Source organism: Vipera ursinii, assembly GCF_947247035.1.
Source record: "Vipera ursinii genome assembly, chromosome: 1".
In the NCBI taxonomy this organism is placed as follows: domain Eukaryota; kingdom Metazoa; phylum Chordata; class Lepidosauria; order Squamata; family Viperidae; genus Vipera; species Vipera ursinii.
The window spans coordinates 260,413,863-260,431,121 of NC_139512.1; the positions used below are offsets into that span (position 1 = coordinate 260,413,863).

Here is a 17,259-nt window from a genome sequence, read left to right on the forward strand (position 1 = left end):
TTTTTCCTCTTGCAATGGCGAAATGGTTTTTCCATTTTGTTAGGAAGCACAGAGCTGCCAAATCCTGTTAGATCTCATTATATGAGCATCTGTTGGAAAAACTGACAATTCACATTTCTGAAAAGAGCAGAAACTGTTCTAGCACTGTTAGGTCCCTGAAACTTCAGCAGTGATTGCCCAAAAGCAATCAAAAGGTTAAACTGATTACCAAGGTGTTGTTTGTTACCAGTGGTTATTTCTCACCTTTAGTAAGTTCCCTTTTTTGAGGTTTTTCTACTTTTTCAAGCTTTTTGGTCTTCTCTATTTTTTTAGGCTTCTCGTATTTCTCAGGTTTCTCTTTGTGAATTTCTATAAATAACAATATCAATACATTCACATTTCTAAGTGATCTACACTTTAGAAGAGTAACATGAAATAATGTTATCAAATACAGATGTAAAACTGGCCTTTTGAAGTATAATAGTCATGCATGACAAAGTTGAGTTAACCAATGAGATTCAACACAAATATTAGACTATATTCTATCCACTGTACTGTACCAGTTTGGAAAATTTCATTACATCAGAGTAAAAGTGGTTATATCACATTACATGTGAGTCAACCATAGTTCCATATTGAGTGGAAGGTGTAAAAGCAGAAGTTTACATGCTTTCATCTCTCTACTTGTAGGCGGCCATGAAGAATTTTATTGGATCCCATCAGCATATAGTATAGATACAAAGAGAATAAAGACACCATGGTGAGATCTCCCTTGCCTCCCTCCATGGGCTTATTGTAGGTGTGATAAAATTGATATTTCTACATTGCTGTTGTTTGTTCTCCATACCTTGGTGGAGGTATGGTGGTGCAGTGGTTAGAATGCTGTATTGCAGGCTAACTCTGCCCACAGATAGGAATTCTATCCTGACCAGCTCAAGGTTGACTCAGCCTTCCATCCTTCTGAGGTCTGTAAAATGAGGGCCCACATTGTTGGGGGCAATGTGCTGACATTGTAAATCTCTCAGAGAGCACTGTAAACAGTGGTGGGATCAAATATGTGAACAGCTGGTTCTCTGTGTGGATGTCACTTTCAGAAGTCCATTCTAGGCCTGGGCAACAAAAAATTAGCTACCAGTATAGAAGAATGGACTCTAAAGGTTTCTGACCTGGCGGAAATGGCAAAGATCTCGGCTTACTTGAAAGACCATTCGCAAGAACGTTATATTATGGAGTGGAAAAAATGGATTGATTATATCCAGAACAAATATGGGACTAAAAAGTTTCATTTAGCATTTGAATAAGTTTTCCTTTCTTTTTTCTTTTCTTTTTCTTTTTATATGTGATATTAATATTGCTTGTAGTTATTTTATATGAGCTAGAGGGCGATAGAATTAATAGTTTATTGTTGTTAGCATATGGATGTTTATGATTGTTCTTTGTTTTTATACCTTGTACTTAGCTCTGGGAAGTCGGGGGGGGAGGGGGGAATGGGGGGAGGGATAGGGAGGGTTAGGTAGGGGTGGGGGGAGGGGGGATTGTTAAAGATAAAATGTACTGTAAAACTTTTCAATAAAAAAAAATTAGCTACCAGTTTTGCCAAATTAGTACGAACTGGCTGCATCCCACCACTGACTGTAAAGCACTCTGGAATGGTATATAAATCTAAGTGCTATTGCTATACCTACCCTCTGTTGCATAAACTAACTTTTTATACTACACAAGTAAGCTGATTTGCTAGCTCAATGCATTGCCATTTACCAATGCAACTTTCTATTCTTAACAAAAAATACATTGCCTGCCAAGTAAGGTTTTTATTTTTGGAAATTAGTTCAGCTACAAGGACATGAGTTAACAATGGGGTGTTTTTTTTAAACAAGCACACATCTTCAGGATGGATTGCATTTTTAAATCCAGCTATCTAGGGGACTATTTTCTGTGGACTTATAGAATCAACACCCACAAACAGCTGCTCGCTCACCCACAGTGTCATTCCTGTTTGTGTGCTTAAGATTCTTAAGTTTGTTCTGAAACTAGTGAGAAAATTGTTCAGCTCATTAAAGAAATGGTTTCTAGCTTGACAAAGAAAAAATGCTTTTCTGTCCTCAGAATACAGCAACATTCCTTATCACATGAGGCTAAATTTATTTGTTGAAGCAAATACAAGTAGAAACAGTGCATTCATTACACTATTCCTTGCCTTTTTACTAAAATTCCTATGCTGACTGGAAATGTTGAGAGTTTGAATTCCAGTTCATCTGGTGGCTACAACATTGGGGAAAATGGGTTGATGGAGTTTTTTTTAGTAGAAATTAGTTTAATTCTATATCTATGTACAGTACAAAGGAGATGATTCCATGCACCGTTATGATCACAAAGATTCTGTACAGTATACTGTATGATAGTATACTAGTGAATTAACCTGTGAGATGTCATACTTCTGTGGGTTGACTTGATGATGATAATATTGCTCTTTTTTCTTTGGAACTGTTCTATTTCAAATCAGCAATAAAAGACACCTAAGGCCACCTATAGTCCCAAGGTCCCCTCCAATTAATACCAAAATATCAGTGGTACAGCTATTTGTAATTTTAAGCTAGGCTATGGCTATCAGATGTAGACTGCAAGATTGGGCCAATTTGTAATCAACAATTTGTAATTTGTTGGAATTGGAATTGGTCTACCATATCAGGGCTGTATAACTCTGGATGACTCATTGATGGCAGCAAAACATTAATAACCATATCTCAATCCAACAGTTCCTCTAGCAGCTTATCTGTGCTATAGGCATAGAAAGGAATGAGTAGGCCCTGCAGTCTTAAAGCCCCACTGGGCACTCTCTGTTGCCCACTCCTTGGCCCACACCTTTAACAAAAATTAACAACTTGCATATCTTGATTGCTAAAATATGAATGACAACTAGATAACAGCAAAGAGAGTTTATTTTTTTTAAAAATCTAATGATCACCCCACTTTCTACACTCAATATCTGGTAGCCCAGGAAATATGCAAAGCTATCTGTTATTTATTTATTTGTGTTATTTTATTTATTTGTATCCCAACTTTATTATTTTTATGAATAATTCAAGGTAGTAAACATATCAAACAGAGTTTCCTCCCCCTATTCTCCCCACAACAGCAACTCTGCAAAGTGAATTGAACTGAGAGAGTATAATTGGCCCAAACTCACCCAGCTGGCTTCCATGGCTAAGGCAGGATTCAAACTCACAGTTTCCAGCTTTCTAGTCTGGTGCCTTAACAATTGGACCAAATTCACTTAGCTGCCGTAGGTGGTTTTTAAGCACTTGAAGGATATGATATACATTTTATAATAAATAAGAATAAATATCTGATGAATAACCCATTCACCACAATTTGTTTAATCTATTATTTATAAGACTCCAGGTGGCTCCTGCTATAATTTTATTCCCTGGAATAAAATATACTGAGCTCAGTACAATTTCTATGTGCAACAGATATGTACAATTTCTCCACCAATACAAAATGTTAAAGTTAAATCATATCAAAATCTACAACAGTCATCTAATAACATAGTAGTATAAATGTGTCTGTTAGCGCATACACAAAGGGACACACACACACACAGACACACACACACACACATTCTAAATAAATAAATGCTTATCTAAAACCCTGATATTCTCATGGCCTGTGAATATTCAGTGTCACCAAGGAAGAGATGTCAAAATGTGTAGTCATTACTGGAACTTGAGGTTTCTTATTTTGGCAACACCTGTTGTGATAGATAAGTACATAGCCTGAAGTTATGCCTCTTCCCATGTCCTTATGAGGAACTAATAGTCACTGTTCTACAGATTGAGATTTGCATACTGTGCAATGACCAGGATGCCAAGATCCAAAGAGCAGGGCTTTCAAACTAATTACCCCATTGCCATCCAATGCCCAGTGGTAGAAAAATATATTTATTCATTACATAAAATAATCTGCATTCCATTTTACCGCGTAAGTTAACTTACTGCTTCATAGAGACATCAAGGCAGCACTTTCTAGCCTCTAGCCAATACGAGCACATACAACCTATAACACTGATATTGGTATGTTTGTGTTGTGCATGTGTCTGTGGGTGTTTAGTTTGTGTGCGTGTGTGTTTGTGTAGAGCAGGGGTCTTCAAACTTGGACCTTTTATGGCTTGTGGACTTCAACTCCCAGAATTCCTCAGCCAGGCACGCTGGCTGAAGGAATTCTGGGAGTTGAAGTCCACAAGTCATAAAAGGGCCAAGTTTGAAGACCCCTGGTGTAGAGAGTGTGTGTGTGTGAATGGTTCTGAAAACTATATACATGAAATGGTCATGTTTAAACTTATGCTAGTTTAAACTAGAATTCTAGTTTAGAAATTCTACTATAGTGAGATTAGTTTAAACTAGACCAATCTTAACATTTTCATTTTCACACCCACTTTCATCTTTTGACGTCAACCTTGATTTGCAGTTTTAAAGCCTAAGTCTAGTTTTACTATCTGAACATAAGCCACACCAATCAGACTAAAATAATAAAGAATCAAAGATTATCACATGTTCAAAATTCTGTTAAAACTCTAAGACACCATTCACACTGACCATAGACGTTCCAGTGTAAGTTTTTCCAAGATTGTTCAAACATGGAGTGTGCAAAACTATTTATATAAAAGGTTAAACAAAAGTGTACATAACATTTATCTAGGCAAGCATAAAATCTATAACCATTGGTTTACTTAGATACAAGACTGTAAAATGTGGGCTGAATCTCTATTTAGTGTTTCAACTGTAAGCTGTTTCACTTTATTTTCACAATATAAAGTGTACCAATATTAACAATCCTTTTCTGCTATAAGCAGAATATGGATCCTCTTCTGGCATCTGTATTAAAAAACATAAAAGCATTGATCTTTTGCAGGCCTGCTTATAATCGATGAAGTCTGCAGCTTAATTGTTCCTGATACCTTGAAGGAAGCGGCTGTAAAGTGAGAGAGATCTTCTATGTTGCCTGATCCTCAAGACCAGAAACCAAACTCACATGAACCCATGCCAGTTTCTCTTCTAAAATTTGCTTTAGCACCACAGATATTCAACCTTGCCAGCATCAGTCCCCTCCTCATATTACCGACTTCCCTCAGAACCAATCCAGCATTTTAACCTTGGCAATAATGTATACAGAGAAGGGCAAAGGGATGAGGCAGAATGACCAAAACAATATCATATTGTCATAATGTAAGTTATACCCTTCTGTACCTGTGCCATAACCCACCATTCATGGACAAAAGTGGTAAGACTGTGACAAAAGCATCAAAATCCTATTGAGAACTATTAAGCGACGGTGCCGTTGTGTTATCCTAAGTTTGGCAATATAATATTGTGTAAAAATATCCTGGATCCAAGTCTTCATTTCAAAGTAGACATCTGCCCTATGCTGATGTACAAAATAAATGTTAGAGAACCCAATTTTCAGTATCAACAGCATCCCGTGCTAATGCCAGGTCTCACCTTTACAGAAGCTTAGTTGCTCCTGTAAGCATATCTTAGGCGGGCAATTTGGCACCTCTTCAAGTCTTAGCCTGTAATTAAAGACTAGTTGGAAAAGGTCCTAGAACCACAAATAGCTCCTGGTTTTCATTCTTAGGAAACAAGCAAGTATATCTTCAGGCATTCTGAGAATTAATCTCAGAAAAGAATTCTGAATGCTACTGAAGCTATTGTCATACTTGGAACCTATTCAATATTTTGGGTAGAAGCATTAAATTGAGAGCAGGAGCCCCCTTGCCTGCCCTCCCCTAGACATATACCAAAATGTTATTAATCCATTTATTTCCTGCTCAGACTTTAACTGCCTCTAAATGCAGCTGCCATGGGCCCGGGGCTGTGTACAATATTCTAGGAATACCTATATTGCTTGGCTTTGTTTTATGGCATTCTAATTTATACAAGCAGTTTTAAATTAAAATCATTTGTATACATTAGAATTATGCAAGTGAGTAATCACTTTCTCCTTCTTCTGGGAGAGATAATCATCTCTAGCTTAATGAAAACAGATCAAACTAAAAAAAAAAGGTCAGCTAAATATACCATATCTCATAGGCCTATATTTATTAGCCCAAGACCAGTTGCACTATGATCTCCATGAAAATTCTATAGGGGGGATTTAAAAATATATATTGAAATATCATTTTGCCATTATTACTTTAGTAAATGTCTAGACTCACACACTATTTCCCTTCCCCCAAATTCTTCTGCATTGGCCTTGCTGCCAATGCATATTTTAAAAGAAGTGTGTCTGCTGAAAATGGGTTGACTTCTTAAAGCAGGGGTCCTCAACCTTGGCAACTTTAAGACTTGTGGACCTCAAATCCCAGAATTCCTCAGCCAGCTTTGCTGGGAGTTGAAGTCCACAACTCTTAAAGTTGCCAAGGTTGAGGACACCTGTCTTAAAGGACAGTGTTGTGCAAAACTCCAAAGAAATGCATTGCTTCTGTGTGGAGCGTCTCTTTGAAACATCTTCGCATGGTAAGGTCCCTGAAGTAAAGAGCGTTGCTTTGAGAACTTATCTACTAGATGAGATTATAGAAGAATGTAAAGTGCCTTGTCTATGGTTGCATGGCCTCCTCAACTCAATGAGGTGAATTATATCACACTTGCAACTTTACAAAGGAAGTCACCTTTGTGGAGCAAAGATAAAGCATGGCCTTGTACAGTCTTCTTCAGTATTAGTGTTGGGACATTAGCAAGAATATAGAGAAATCTATAAAAACAACAGCAGAAGCAGTATCACTGCTTTACTAATCCAGCATTTACGCAAATTGTTATGTATGCAGGCATCTGCATAGCAACAGCCATCAGGGGGCGTTGGCCTGGACAGTTTCGGCGGGAAACCTAGGGCCAACCCCATTGGCTGTTAGTTTACCTGGCCAGGTATATAAGGAGGCCAGGTATCCCTCATTCCCCAGTTCCCCTTCCAATAAAGAGCTGAACTCACAGACCGGCTGGCGTCTCTCTTGCGTCGGACCCACTACACAATAGTGGCGAAGAAGGTGGGATTGCTGCCGACCAAGAGCTGAAGTCACTGGGGAAATGCTCCGCGAGCTAAAGGGAAAGGCATTTTTCCTTCTTCCCCCCACGACCACCAGCTGAACCGGCAACGCCAAGCGCCACATCCACGACCAACTGCCGCCATGGCTAGAGCCGGACAACCCCGCGAATTCGAGACCCGCCGCCCCGAAACCTGGACCCGTTACCTGGCTCACGTTGAACTGTATATGCGGTTCAATCAGATATCGGAGAACGGTGCAAAGGCGGCCGCCCTGCTCTGCCTTGGGGGACCAGCGCTGCTGGAAGTCGCCGCAAACCTGTTCCCCCAGGAGGCCATCAACACTGTTGCGTACCGAGACCTCATGGCCAGGCTCAACGCACATTTCAGGCCCCGGCGCTCCAAGGTGGCCGCACGGTCACAATTCGAGAAAAGGGACCAGCACCCAGACGAGACCGGCGCCGACTTCCTCGCCGCCCTGCGGGAAGCTGCCGTCGCTTGCAGGTTCACAAATTTGGAGGAGCGACTACGGGACCGGCTGATTTGCGGCCTATGCGACAGGCGGTTGCAGGAGCGCCTGTTCGAAAGAGAGGAGGTCTCTCTCCAGGAAGCCGAGGACGCCATCCTAGCACACGAAGCGGCCTGCAGGGCCGTCCAAGCCTGCCAAGGAACCCGGCCCGGCAACCAGGCAACCAGCGTCCACCGGCAAGGGGCCACAGAGGAGGACGACCTGAGCATCGACCTCCTCCAGTGGAAGTCGATCCCCGACCAGTGAGCCAGACGCCCAGACAGGCCCAGGCCTCCCAGCAACACCGCCATTCCCCAGAGGTGCGCAGGGTGTGGTGGGAACCACATGCGCAGCCTCTGCAAGTTCCGGTCCGCCACGTGCCGGGCCTGCAAGAAAACAGGCCACATAGCCACCGTCTGCCGTAGCCGCCGCCCCCGGGAGGAGATCCACGAGCTGCAGCCGGAGGAACCGCCGTTCGTAGGTACTGGGGCCCCCACCAAAACAAAAATTGGCTATGTCGAGAGCCAGCTGGCCATTAACCACACAGGTAGCCGCCGGCTGCTCAAACCCAAAATTAGATTAGCAATCCGTTTGCAAGTCGTCCCTTGCAGCATGGAGCTTGACTCCAGATCAGCGGTCTCGATTATTTCGGACGAGACCCTTAACCACATAATTAGCCGGAGCAAGCAACGGATTAAATTACGGCCTACTAAATTAACCCTGACTGATTTTCAGAATTCGCCGGTCAAGGTGAAGGGGGAGGCCACCATTTCAGTGGGGTTTAAGGGTCATGAAGGGCACCTGGACGTTGTAGTGGTAGAGGGCCGCAGAGCCAGCCTGGTCGGGCTGGACTGGTTTGAGGCCCTGGGAATCTCAGTATCCGGGATCCATCGGATCCAGGGGGACTCCGTTGAGGCCATTTGCTGGGAGTTCGCCGACGTCTTTGACGGGTCATTAGGCAAGTACACCGGGAGCCCCATATCGTTCAAGCTTAACTTGAACGTCTCCCCCGTTAGGGTCCGGCCGCGGCAAGTCCCGTTTGCGCTCAAACACAAAATCGAGCGCGAACTAGACAAGTTGGTGGCCCAGGGAATCTTAGAGCCCGTAGATGGAGGGGAGTGGGAAACCCCCATCATGACCCCCCTCAAATCCAATGGGGAAATAAGGATCTGCGCCTACTATAAGTGCTCGGTGAACCGCGCCCTAAACCCGCATGCTTACCCGGTTCCCGCGGTCAGTCACGTTCTCGCTTCCCTCCAAGGCGGCGTCATTTTTGCAAGGCTCGATCTTGCACAGGCGTACCAGCAACTCACAGTCACTAGGGAAACAGCTGACATCCAAACCATAGTAACCCATAGGGGGGCGTTCCGGGTGAACAGGCTGCAGTTTGGAATCAGCGTTGCTCCCGGCATTTCCCAAGAGGTTATGGAAAAGACACTCAAGGGCATTCCAGGAGTCTGCCCCTATTTTGATGACATCCTGATCGCAGGAGCGTCAGCAGAGGAACTGGCAGGGAGGCTTAGGGAAGTGCTGGCAAGGCTGCGCACAGCTGGCCTCAAACTCAAAAAGGAAAAATGCAGCATAGGCGCTCCTTCCACAGAATTTTTGGGGTTCAGAGTAGACGCCAGGGGAATCCACCCCACAGAATCCAAGGTGAGGGCCATCAAACTAGCACCCACACCCAAGAACAAAGCAGAGCTTCAGGCATTCCTGGGTATGCTGAATTTCTACCATACATTCCTCCCACACAAGGCAGCCATCGCTGAACCGCTCCACAGGCTGCTAGACAAACAGGCAACATGGGCCTGGGCGGCCACCCATGATCAGAGCTTCAAGGCCCTGAAGGCATTGCTGTCGGACAAGTCCACAGTAACCCATTTCATCGAGTCCAAGCCCATTTGTATCGCCTGCGATGCATCCCCTTATGGTGTGGGTGCTGTCCTAAGCCACCTTGAGCCCAACGGGGCACAAGTCCCCATAGCATACTATTCTAGGACACTGTCTGGAGCAGAAAGAAACTACGCCCAAATAGACAAAGAAGCCCTGGCAATCGTGGCAGGAATCAAGAAATTCCACGATTACTTATATGGCAGGGAGTTCACTGTCTTCACGGACCACAAACCACTCCTGGGCCTGTTCACCACAGACAGGCAAACCCCCCAGATTCTGTCCCCCAGGATGCTCCGGTGGTCCATCTTCCTTGCAGCATACAATTGTAAGCTGGTGCACAAGCCAGGGAAGGAGATGGGCCACGCAGACGGTCTAAGTAGGCTCCCCCTAGACACACACGACCCAGACCCAGCACCAGCCACACAGATCCTAGCCCTGCAGGAACTACCCGAGTGCCCAGTTCTTGCCAAGGACATTGCCAGCCACACAGCCACAGACAACATCATGGGCAGGGTGCACTCATGGGTTTGCACAGGGTGGCAGGACAAATCCCCGGGACCAGAGTTTCAGGCCTATTTCATTAGATGCGATGAAATCTCCACACACAAGGGGTGCCTCCTTTGGGGTAGCAGGGTCATCATTCCACCTGCACTACGCGCCAGGGTATTGGACTCCTTACACGAAGGGCACCCGGGGGTGGTCAGGATGAAGGCACTGGCTAGGAGCTACCTCTGGTGGCCCGGGTTGGACAAGGAGGTTGAGGATTGGGTCAAGGCCTGTTATACATGCCAGAGATCCAGGCCAGAAGTGCCACATGCATCAGTACACCGGTGGGAGGCCACACACACGCCATGGTCCCGCATTCACATTGACTATGCGGGGCCATTCCAGGGTCAACTATTTTTAGTAGTGGTGGACAGTCACTCCAAGTGGTTAGAGGTAGTCCCTGTCCCCAACATGACCTCGGGGAGGACAATCCAGGTGCTCAGAGCGCTCTTTGCCACACACGGCCTCCCCAACATAATTGTGTCTGATAATGGGCCTCAGTTTACTGCTGCTGATTTCCAGGCGTTCTTGAAGGCGAACTGGATTAGGCACGCCACCTCCACGCCTTTCCATCCATCTACCAACGGGCAGGCCAAACGGATGGTAAGGACGACCAAAGATGCACTCCGGCGCATCATCAGCGGGGACTGGCACCACAGACTGGCCAAATTTTTACTAGCCCAACACACAACACCATGCGTGGCTACCAGCAAGAGCCCAGCAGAACTGCGATGGGGACGGCACCTCATCACCAAGCTGGACCGCCTACACCCAGACCGGGTAGCAGCCGAAACCGGAAGGGCAACATCACCATCATCACCATCATCACCATCACCACCAGCATCACTACCATCACCATTGCCATCATCACCCACACACAGGGTCCTCAACCTGGGGGACCTGGTCTGGGCAAGGAACTATGGGGCTGGACATCCTTGGGTTCCGGGGACAGTGGTCGAGAAAACAGGACCCCTTTCGTACATTGTAGGGGTGGAGGGGGACAGACGCATAAGGCGACACATCGATCAGCTCAGAGGAAGAGTCCCTGAGCACATCACACACGCCCCTGAGCGCGTCACACACGTCCCTGAACTCAACGCACACAATCAACAGGAGGACCACACTCCAGGAGGGGTCAACCCAGCTGAGGACGTCACAGGGCAGGGACCAGAGGAGGAGGACTTCCTGATTCCGGCTCCTTGCAGCCCTGCACAAAGGCCTCAGGAACCCACGGTCCAAGCCCAGGGGGCAAGCACACCCAGACGATCCACCCGTCCACACAGGACACCAGCCTACCTGTCGGACTATGTGTGCAAGTGACCCTCACACAAGGACACCACTGTTTTTTTTATATATATACTCATGGTCATAGTAGTTGCATGTTGTTGTTGTTATGTGGGTCTTCTCTAAGGGGGGAGGGGTGTTATGTATGCAGGCATCTGCATAGCAACAGCCATCAGGGGGCGTTGGCCTGGACAGTTTCGGCGGGAAACCTAGGGCCAACCCCATTGGCTGTTAGTTTACCTGGCCAGGTATATAAGGAGGCCAGGTAGCCCTCATTCCCCAGTTCACTTCCCCTTCCAATAAAGAGCTGAACTCACACACCGGCTGGCGTCTCTCTTGCGTCGGACCCACTACACAATACAAATATATATGGATATATATTGAGGCTTAAAACACCTCAGTTTAAGATTGTTTTGCTGATATTTGCTCTCTGTTTTTAGTTACATTAACAAAATATTCCTCATATATTACCTTCTATTGCTATTTGAAGACAGGCATTTTGAGGTAGATCTATTTGGGTTTTTAAAATCGTTCTTATAAAGTTTTGTGTTTTCTTGTTCTTTCTTTTTTATGTTTAACAGTCATTCAAGCTGATGTAGGTTTTATATTTTTTTTTAAAAAAAATAGAATGTCTGCTGTCTTAAACTGGCAATATGTTTCAATTAATTCGCTCTCTCTGTGTGTGAGGGTATACACATTCATATTAATAATTAACACCTTGGCATAAATTAAAATATATTTCTTTTTTCCTAATTTGGTTTACTCCACACTATTCTGTTCAAGACTGAGATAATTCAGGAAGGGCCATATTGTTAATAGCCATAATTAAACACTAATTTGCATAGTTTGAGCCTGTAGCAACCAATTTGCTGTCTTCCTGCAAGTTTGGAATGAATTTGATACACAAGAAATTATTTGCATGTTGCCCACTGCTGCCCACTACACATTAAATAGATTCTTGAAGCTCTTAAGTACAGCCACTGCAGCCTTGGGAGCAGCTGCAATCAAATGTCAAAAGTTAATCTGGGCTCAGTTTAGCAAATGGCAAGACAGCAGCAGGTGGCCCTGGCAGAAATGGGTCAGCCGATGGCAATCCAGGTGAAAAGACTAAAAAATTCAGCATTTGTGGACTCAAATGATACTGCCAGCTTTCATTTCTTCCATTTTTCTTTGTGCTATTACACCAGTGTTCAGAAAGTCCTACTATGGTTTAATGCCATTTCTGATCAATGCAATAGTTCCAATGTTCAGAGTGTAATGTGATAAAAATAATAAGAAAAGGAAGAAAAAGAAAATGAAGCATATAAAGAGAGAACAAATCTTATAAAGATTTTAAACACTCATTAAATAGCCCTTTTCTAAAAAGTCTTTCTTTGTGTAGACAAAGGAAATATATTCAGAATATTTTATTAATGTAACTAAAAAATCCAGTCAAATGTTAACATAGGAATCTTCATTTGAAGCCAAGATATTAATTTTTCAATCAATGAGATTTTTCATTCTTTAATTCTTCAGTATTTTGCAATAATTAATACTATTTGATTAGCCTCTATGGGAAGAAATCACTAAACTATAACAGAGTAACAGAATAACAGAGGTGGAAAGGACCTTGTAGGTCTTCTGCTCAGGAAGGAAACCCTAACCACTTCAGACAAATTGTTGTCCAATCTCTTCTTTAAAAACTCAAATGTTGGAGTACCGACAACTTCTGGATGGAAGTCATTCCATTGATTAATTGTTCTAACTGTCAGGAAATTTCTCCTCAGTTCTAGGTTGCTTCCCTCTTTGATTAGTTTCCATCCATTGCTCCTTGTCTTGCCTTCAGGTGCTTTGGAGAATAGCCTGACTCCCTCTTCTTTGTGGCAGCCCCTGAGATATTGGAACACTGCTGCCATGTCACCTCTAGTCCTTCTTTTCATTAAACTAGACATATCCAAATCCTGCAATCATTCTTCATATGTTTTAGATTGATCTTCTTGTTATATGTTTCTTCACCATGTCTGAGTGAGAAAGATATAGGCATTTCCTTCAAGATATCCCTAACGCTTATTTGTCTGATTATTATTTCCAGCTCTATTCTATTCTATTTTAATAACTGGTTATATCCAGAGGTGTTTATTAGCTGATGAAACAACCACCAAACACATTACTCTTCCAGAGCAGAAGTGTGATATAATCACGGGAAAATCTATTGTGCAGAAAGTTTGCTTTATGCAATTTTATCCTTATATAACTTTACCCTTCGAGTAACTGTGTATGTTTCCTAAGGTCTGGGGCAGTTTTGTATGTTCTTCTTCTACATAAAACATTTGGATGATAAAATAAATGAAACTAATTACCTTTGAGTGGTAGTTTCTTTTCTATTTTTTCTTCCCTTTCAGTCTTGTCTCTCTGAATTTCTACAAGCAAAGAAGAATACCAGCTAATTAGAGGAAAAGAAACTGTTATGGTTTGAACGCTGTGGAGAAAGTCCAGTACAAATACATCAAAGTTGACAAATGCACAACTGAAATATAGGAAGTTCTGATCAATAATATACTCACCATGGATAAGAGACATCATTCTTGATATGTCCTATTTTAACTATCCACAATTTGGGGTGGGGTGGGGTAAGAATGAATAGGTTTGCTCCTACATGCTGTTGTGGATTACTTTACAATAAAAATGAGAGGAGACCATGTTCAAAAGGTATTTGATTCTGCTTGATAACTCAGGCAACAAAAAAAAATGCATATTCTGGTGGAATTGGTTTCAAGGCTTGCTTTTTAAGCTTGCTGACATCAACAATGGGCTCAAGGGTATTGACTATATCCCCTTTGCATGTGTTTGTACAGGAGATTGCTAAACTAGATTTATCAACACACAAAATATACATACTCAAATAGATATAATATTACCTTTTGGGGTTGGCTTTTTTTCTACTTTCTCTATTTTTTCAGCCTTGTCTATCTGGATTTCTGGAACAGAGAAAACATGACAGAAGCTTAATGACTAGAATATTATGCTTGAAGTATACAGATACTCCTTATACTTTGCTCTTGGTAGGATTTCTGCTTTCAAAATGTATTCCATCAAAAAAATATCACTTAAGGTAAAAACCTCAACATTCAGTTCAGAATTGGCTTTCAGAAAAATGTAATGGAACTGCTCTGAGCCATTTTTCTAGTGATAGTGATACATTTTGCTGTTTCTCTCAGTGACTTTACCTGAAAATATACTCAAGATGTGAAGAAAAATTTCCTTGGGTAAGGTGCTCAAGTTGGTTTACATCTAATCAGATTGCAACAGAATGGATTTTACCATTCCAGTTCAATCACATTCCAAGTTTGGTTTTGGACGTGTCCTTTGTGATAACTCTTGATGGGAGAAACTGGCGCATACAGAGATTTTCATGTATAATTCTAATAACAGATATTAGATTTCCACAATACACTATCTTTCTTATACATTCTCCTACAGATTGTTGGTCAGGAAAAAAAATCACAAAATTTGGAAAATCATAAGTACAATAAGGTTGTGCTTTCTGCAGTGGTTCAGAAAGTATGAAATGAGCAAGTTTGCTTTAAAAAGTAAGCCAATTGAATTTTTCTTCCATCTTAAGAGTTGGTATATAATGGTTTGCCTCTATGAGTACCAACAGGATATTAAGATTTCAGAGGAATTTGACCAACTATTCCCACTAAATACATATTATGTATGTTCATCGCCTTTAGTTATTTATAAAAATAATAAAAGTGGGATGTAAATAAATAAATAAATTTAGCCTTTGAAAAAAGCACTGCTCAAAATTAGTGCTATGTATTGGGCTTTCAGGGACGCAGTGGCTCAGTGGGTTAGGACGCTGAGCTTGTTGATCAGAAGGTCGGCAGTTTGGCAGGTCGAATCCCGAGTGCCATGTAACAGAGTGAGCGCCTGTTACTTGTCCCAGCTTCTGCCAACCTAGCAGTTCGAAAGCACATAAAAATGCAAGTAGAAAAATAGGGACCACTATGGTGGGAAGGTAACAGCGTTCCATGCGCCTTTGGTGTCTAGTCATGCCAGCCACATGACCATGGAGACGTCCTCAGACAAGTGGTGGCTGTTCGGCTTTGAAATGGAGATGAGCACCGGCCCCTAGAGTTGGAAACGACTAGCACGCATGTGAGGGGGAACCTTTACCTTTACCTTTATTGGGCTTTCAGTCAGCAGCCAATGACTGGCTAATTACCATGAAAGAAGAAACCAGTTTCTTCTAAAGTGAAGATGAAGGGAACAATCTGCTCATTTTGCTGGATTCTATGTGTGAAATTTGCTCTTTTTAAAATTTGAAATCTGAGAAACTGAAGTAGCTAATGGGTCACCTGAATAGGTGAATGGGGGAGGAGCCTAGGCCATTTAACCTAATCAATCTATGATGGTCTGTTTCTAGTCTTGCTGGTACAGTTTTGTAAGAAGGGCAGTGGTTAAGCCAGTCGCCTATGGCCAATATGACCTTTAGTGGTCAGAAGCAGCAAGTGGATAACAGATACAGAATGAGTTGAATTGCATCCACTTTCTGGCTAGAGTTTTGTGTTGTTTTACAAAAAAAAACACAACCCTTCAATTTATTTTAGGTTTAAAACGCCATTTTTTCTGTGGATTTCTTTCTCCAAAATGCAAAGCTGTCAAAATATAGCACTGCTGACAAGGAGACTGGATCCTGCAAAAATTATTTGGAGGTTAGCGTGGACAGTCTGCAACCTAAAGGAGTGCTAAAAAATTTAACGTGGAATGAATCACATTCTCTGAAGCTTCCTTTCACTTTTTAAAATGGCATGCGCTTTAATTTCCAACTAATCATATAATATCTTTTTGCTGAGTTGCTAAAGCAGTTGTATTTTTATAGGAGCATTACATGGCCAGCTGAAAGGATGCAATTTATCTCCATCAGAAAAGCATATTTTAATAAATCCAAAATATTATGAATTCATTTTTAGAAAACTGCCAGAATCCTGTGGTAGCAAGGATAATCTCTGTCACCAAGGCAACCACCCCGATTCTTCATGAGATGGCACCACAATTTATTAAATTATTGTGTGAGAGTATGTACTTAAAATGTGTTCCATTGCTCCTTTTTCATTAGCTACAAGGAAATAGAGCAAAAAAGAAAAAAAAATCCACAGCTTCTTAAATTGCCAATTTTATAGAAGTTTTCTCACTGATGACATGAGGATACAAAGCACTTATACTGTAGTTAAGTAATTGTTTTATATCCTGTAAACTAACAGCTTGTTGACATACCATTTGGCAAGTATGATTCTCAATACTTTTGGCTGATCTATATAGCCCATGTAATGCCAGATGTGGAAAGCACGGAAGTGACAAATTATGTCCACAGATAGCTCAGAAGAATATTTTCCAGGTTTAAAATGCAATAAATAAATAAATAAAATTCTAGTGTGCTAGAAATGAATGCACAGGAAAGCTTCCTAATGAAATATATCACACAAAGTCTTTGATCAACTGATGTTACAGCACTGCTACAACTCCTTCAGCAATTATAGTTTTGTTCTCTGCAAACGGCTACACTACATGTAATGTGTTCCTATGGTAATATTTTTAATTTGTTTGTTTATATCCCATCTTTATTATTTTTACAAATAATTCAAGGCAGTGAACATATCCAGCATACCTTCCTCCTCCTATTGTCTCCACAACAGGAACCAAATATAATAAATGCAATGCAATACAAACATATAATCTGTTAAAGTACATGGAACTGAAAAGCACAAATTTTGTTTCAACAAAAGCAGATTGATATTAAGTGACCAGATATATCTCACACCTACTAATGTCTTTGATAATATCAAAGCAAATATTTAAAGCTGTAAAAAAACTTGTTATGTTAAAGCTGTAAAATGTTAAAGTTGTAAAAAAAAATTAATGGCAGGGTCTTGATATTTTCCATGCATAAAACAGTTGAGAAGAGAGGTATAAGGCGAGAGACATTTATGTAAAAGAATCGCCTCATCAGCTACCCATTCCGTCTCTCTCATTAG

General features: G+C 42.0%; 1 protein-coding gene across 1 annotated transcript in view; it reads right to left on the minus strand.

Annotated features, from left to right (window-relative positions):
• Positions 1-17,259, minus strand: part of TRDN (triadin) — a gene marked incomplete at its 3' end in the record, with an annotated part of 235,922 nt that overhangs the window by 168,290 nt on the left and 50,373 nt on the right. Inside the window, exons 6-8 of the mRNA XM_083374012.1 lie at positions 14,140-14,199; positions 13,582-13,641; positions 244-348 (exon numbers count right to left, since the gene is read on the minus strand). Coding sequence (XP_083230138.1) covers positions 244-348; positions 13,582-13,641; positions 14,140-14,199 — 225 coding nt within the window. The remainder of the gene's footprint in view (positions 1-243; positions 349-13,581; positions 13,642-14,139; positions 14,200-17,259) is intronic.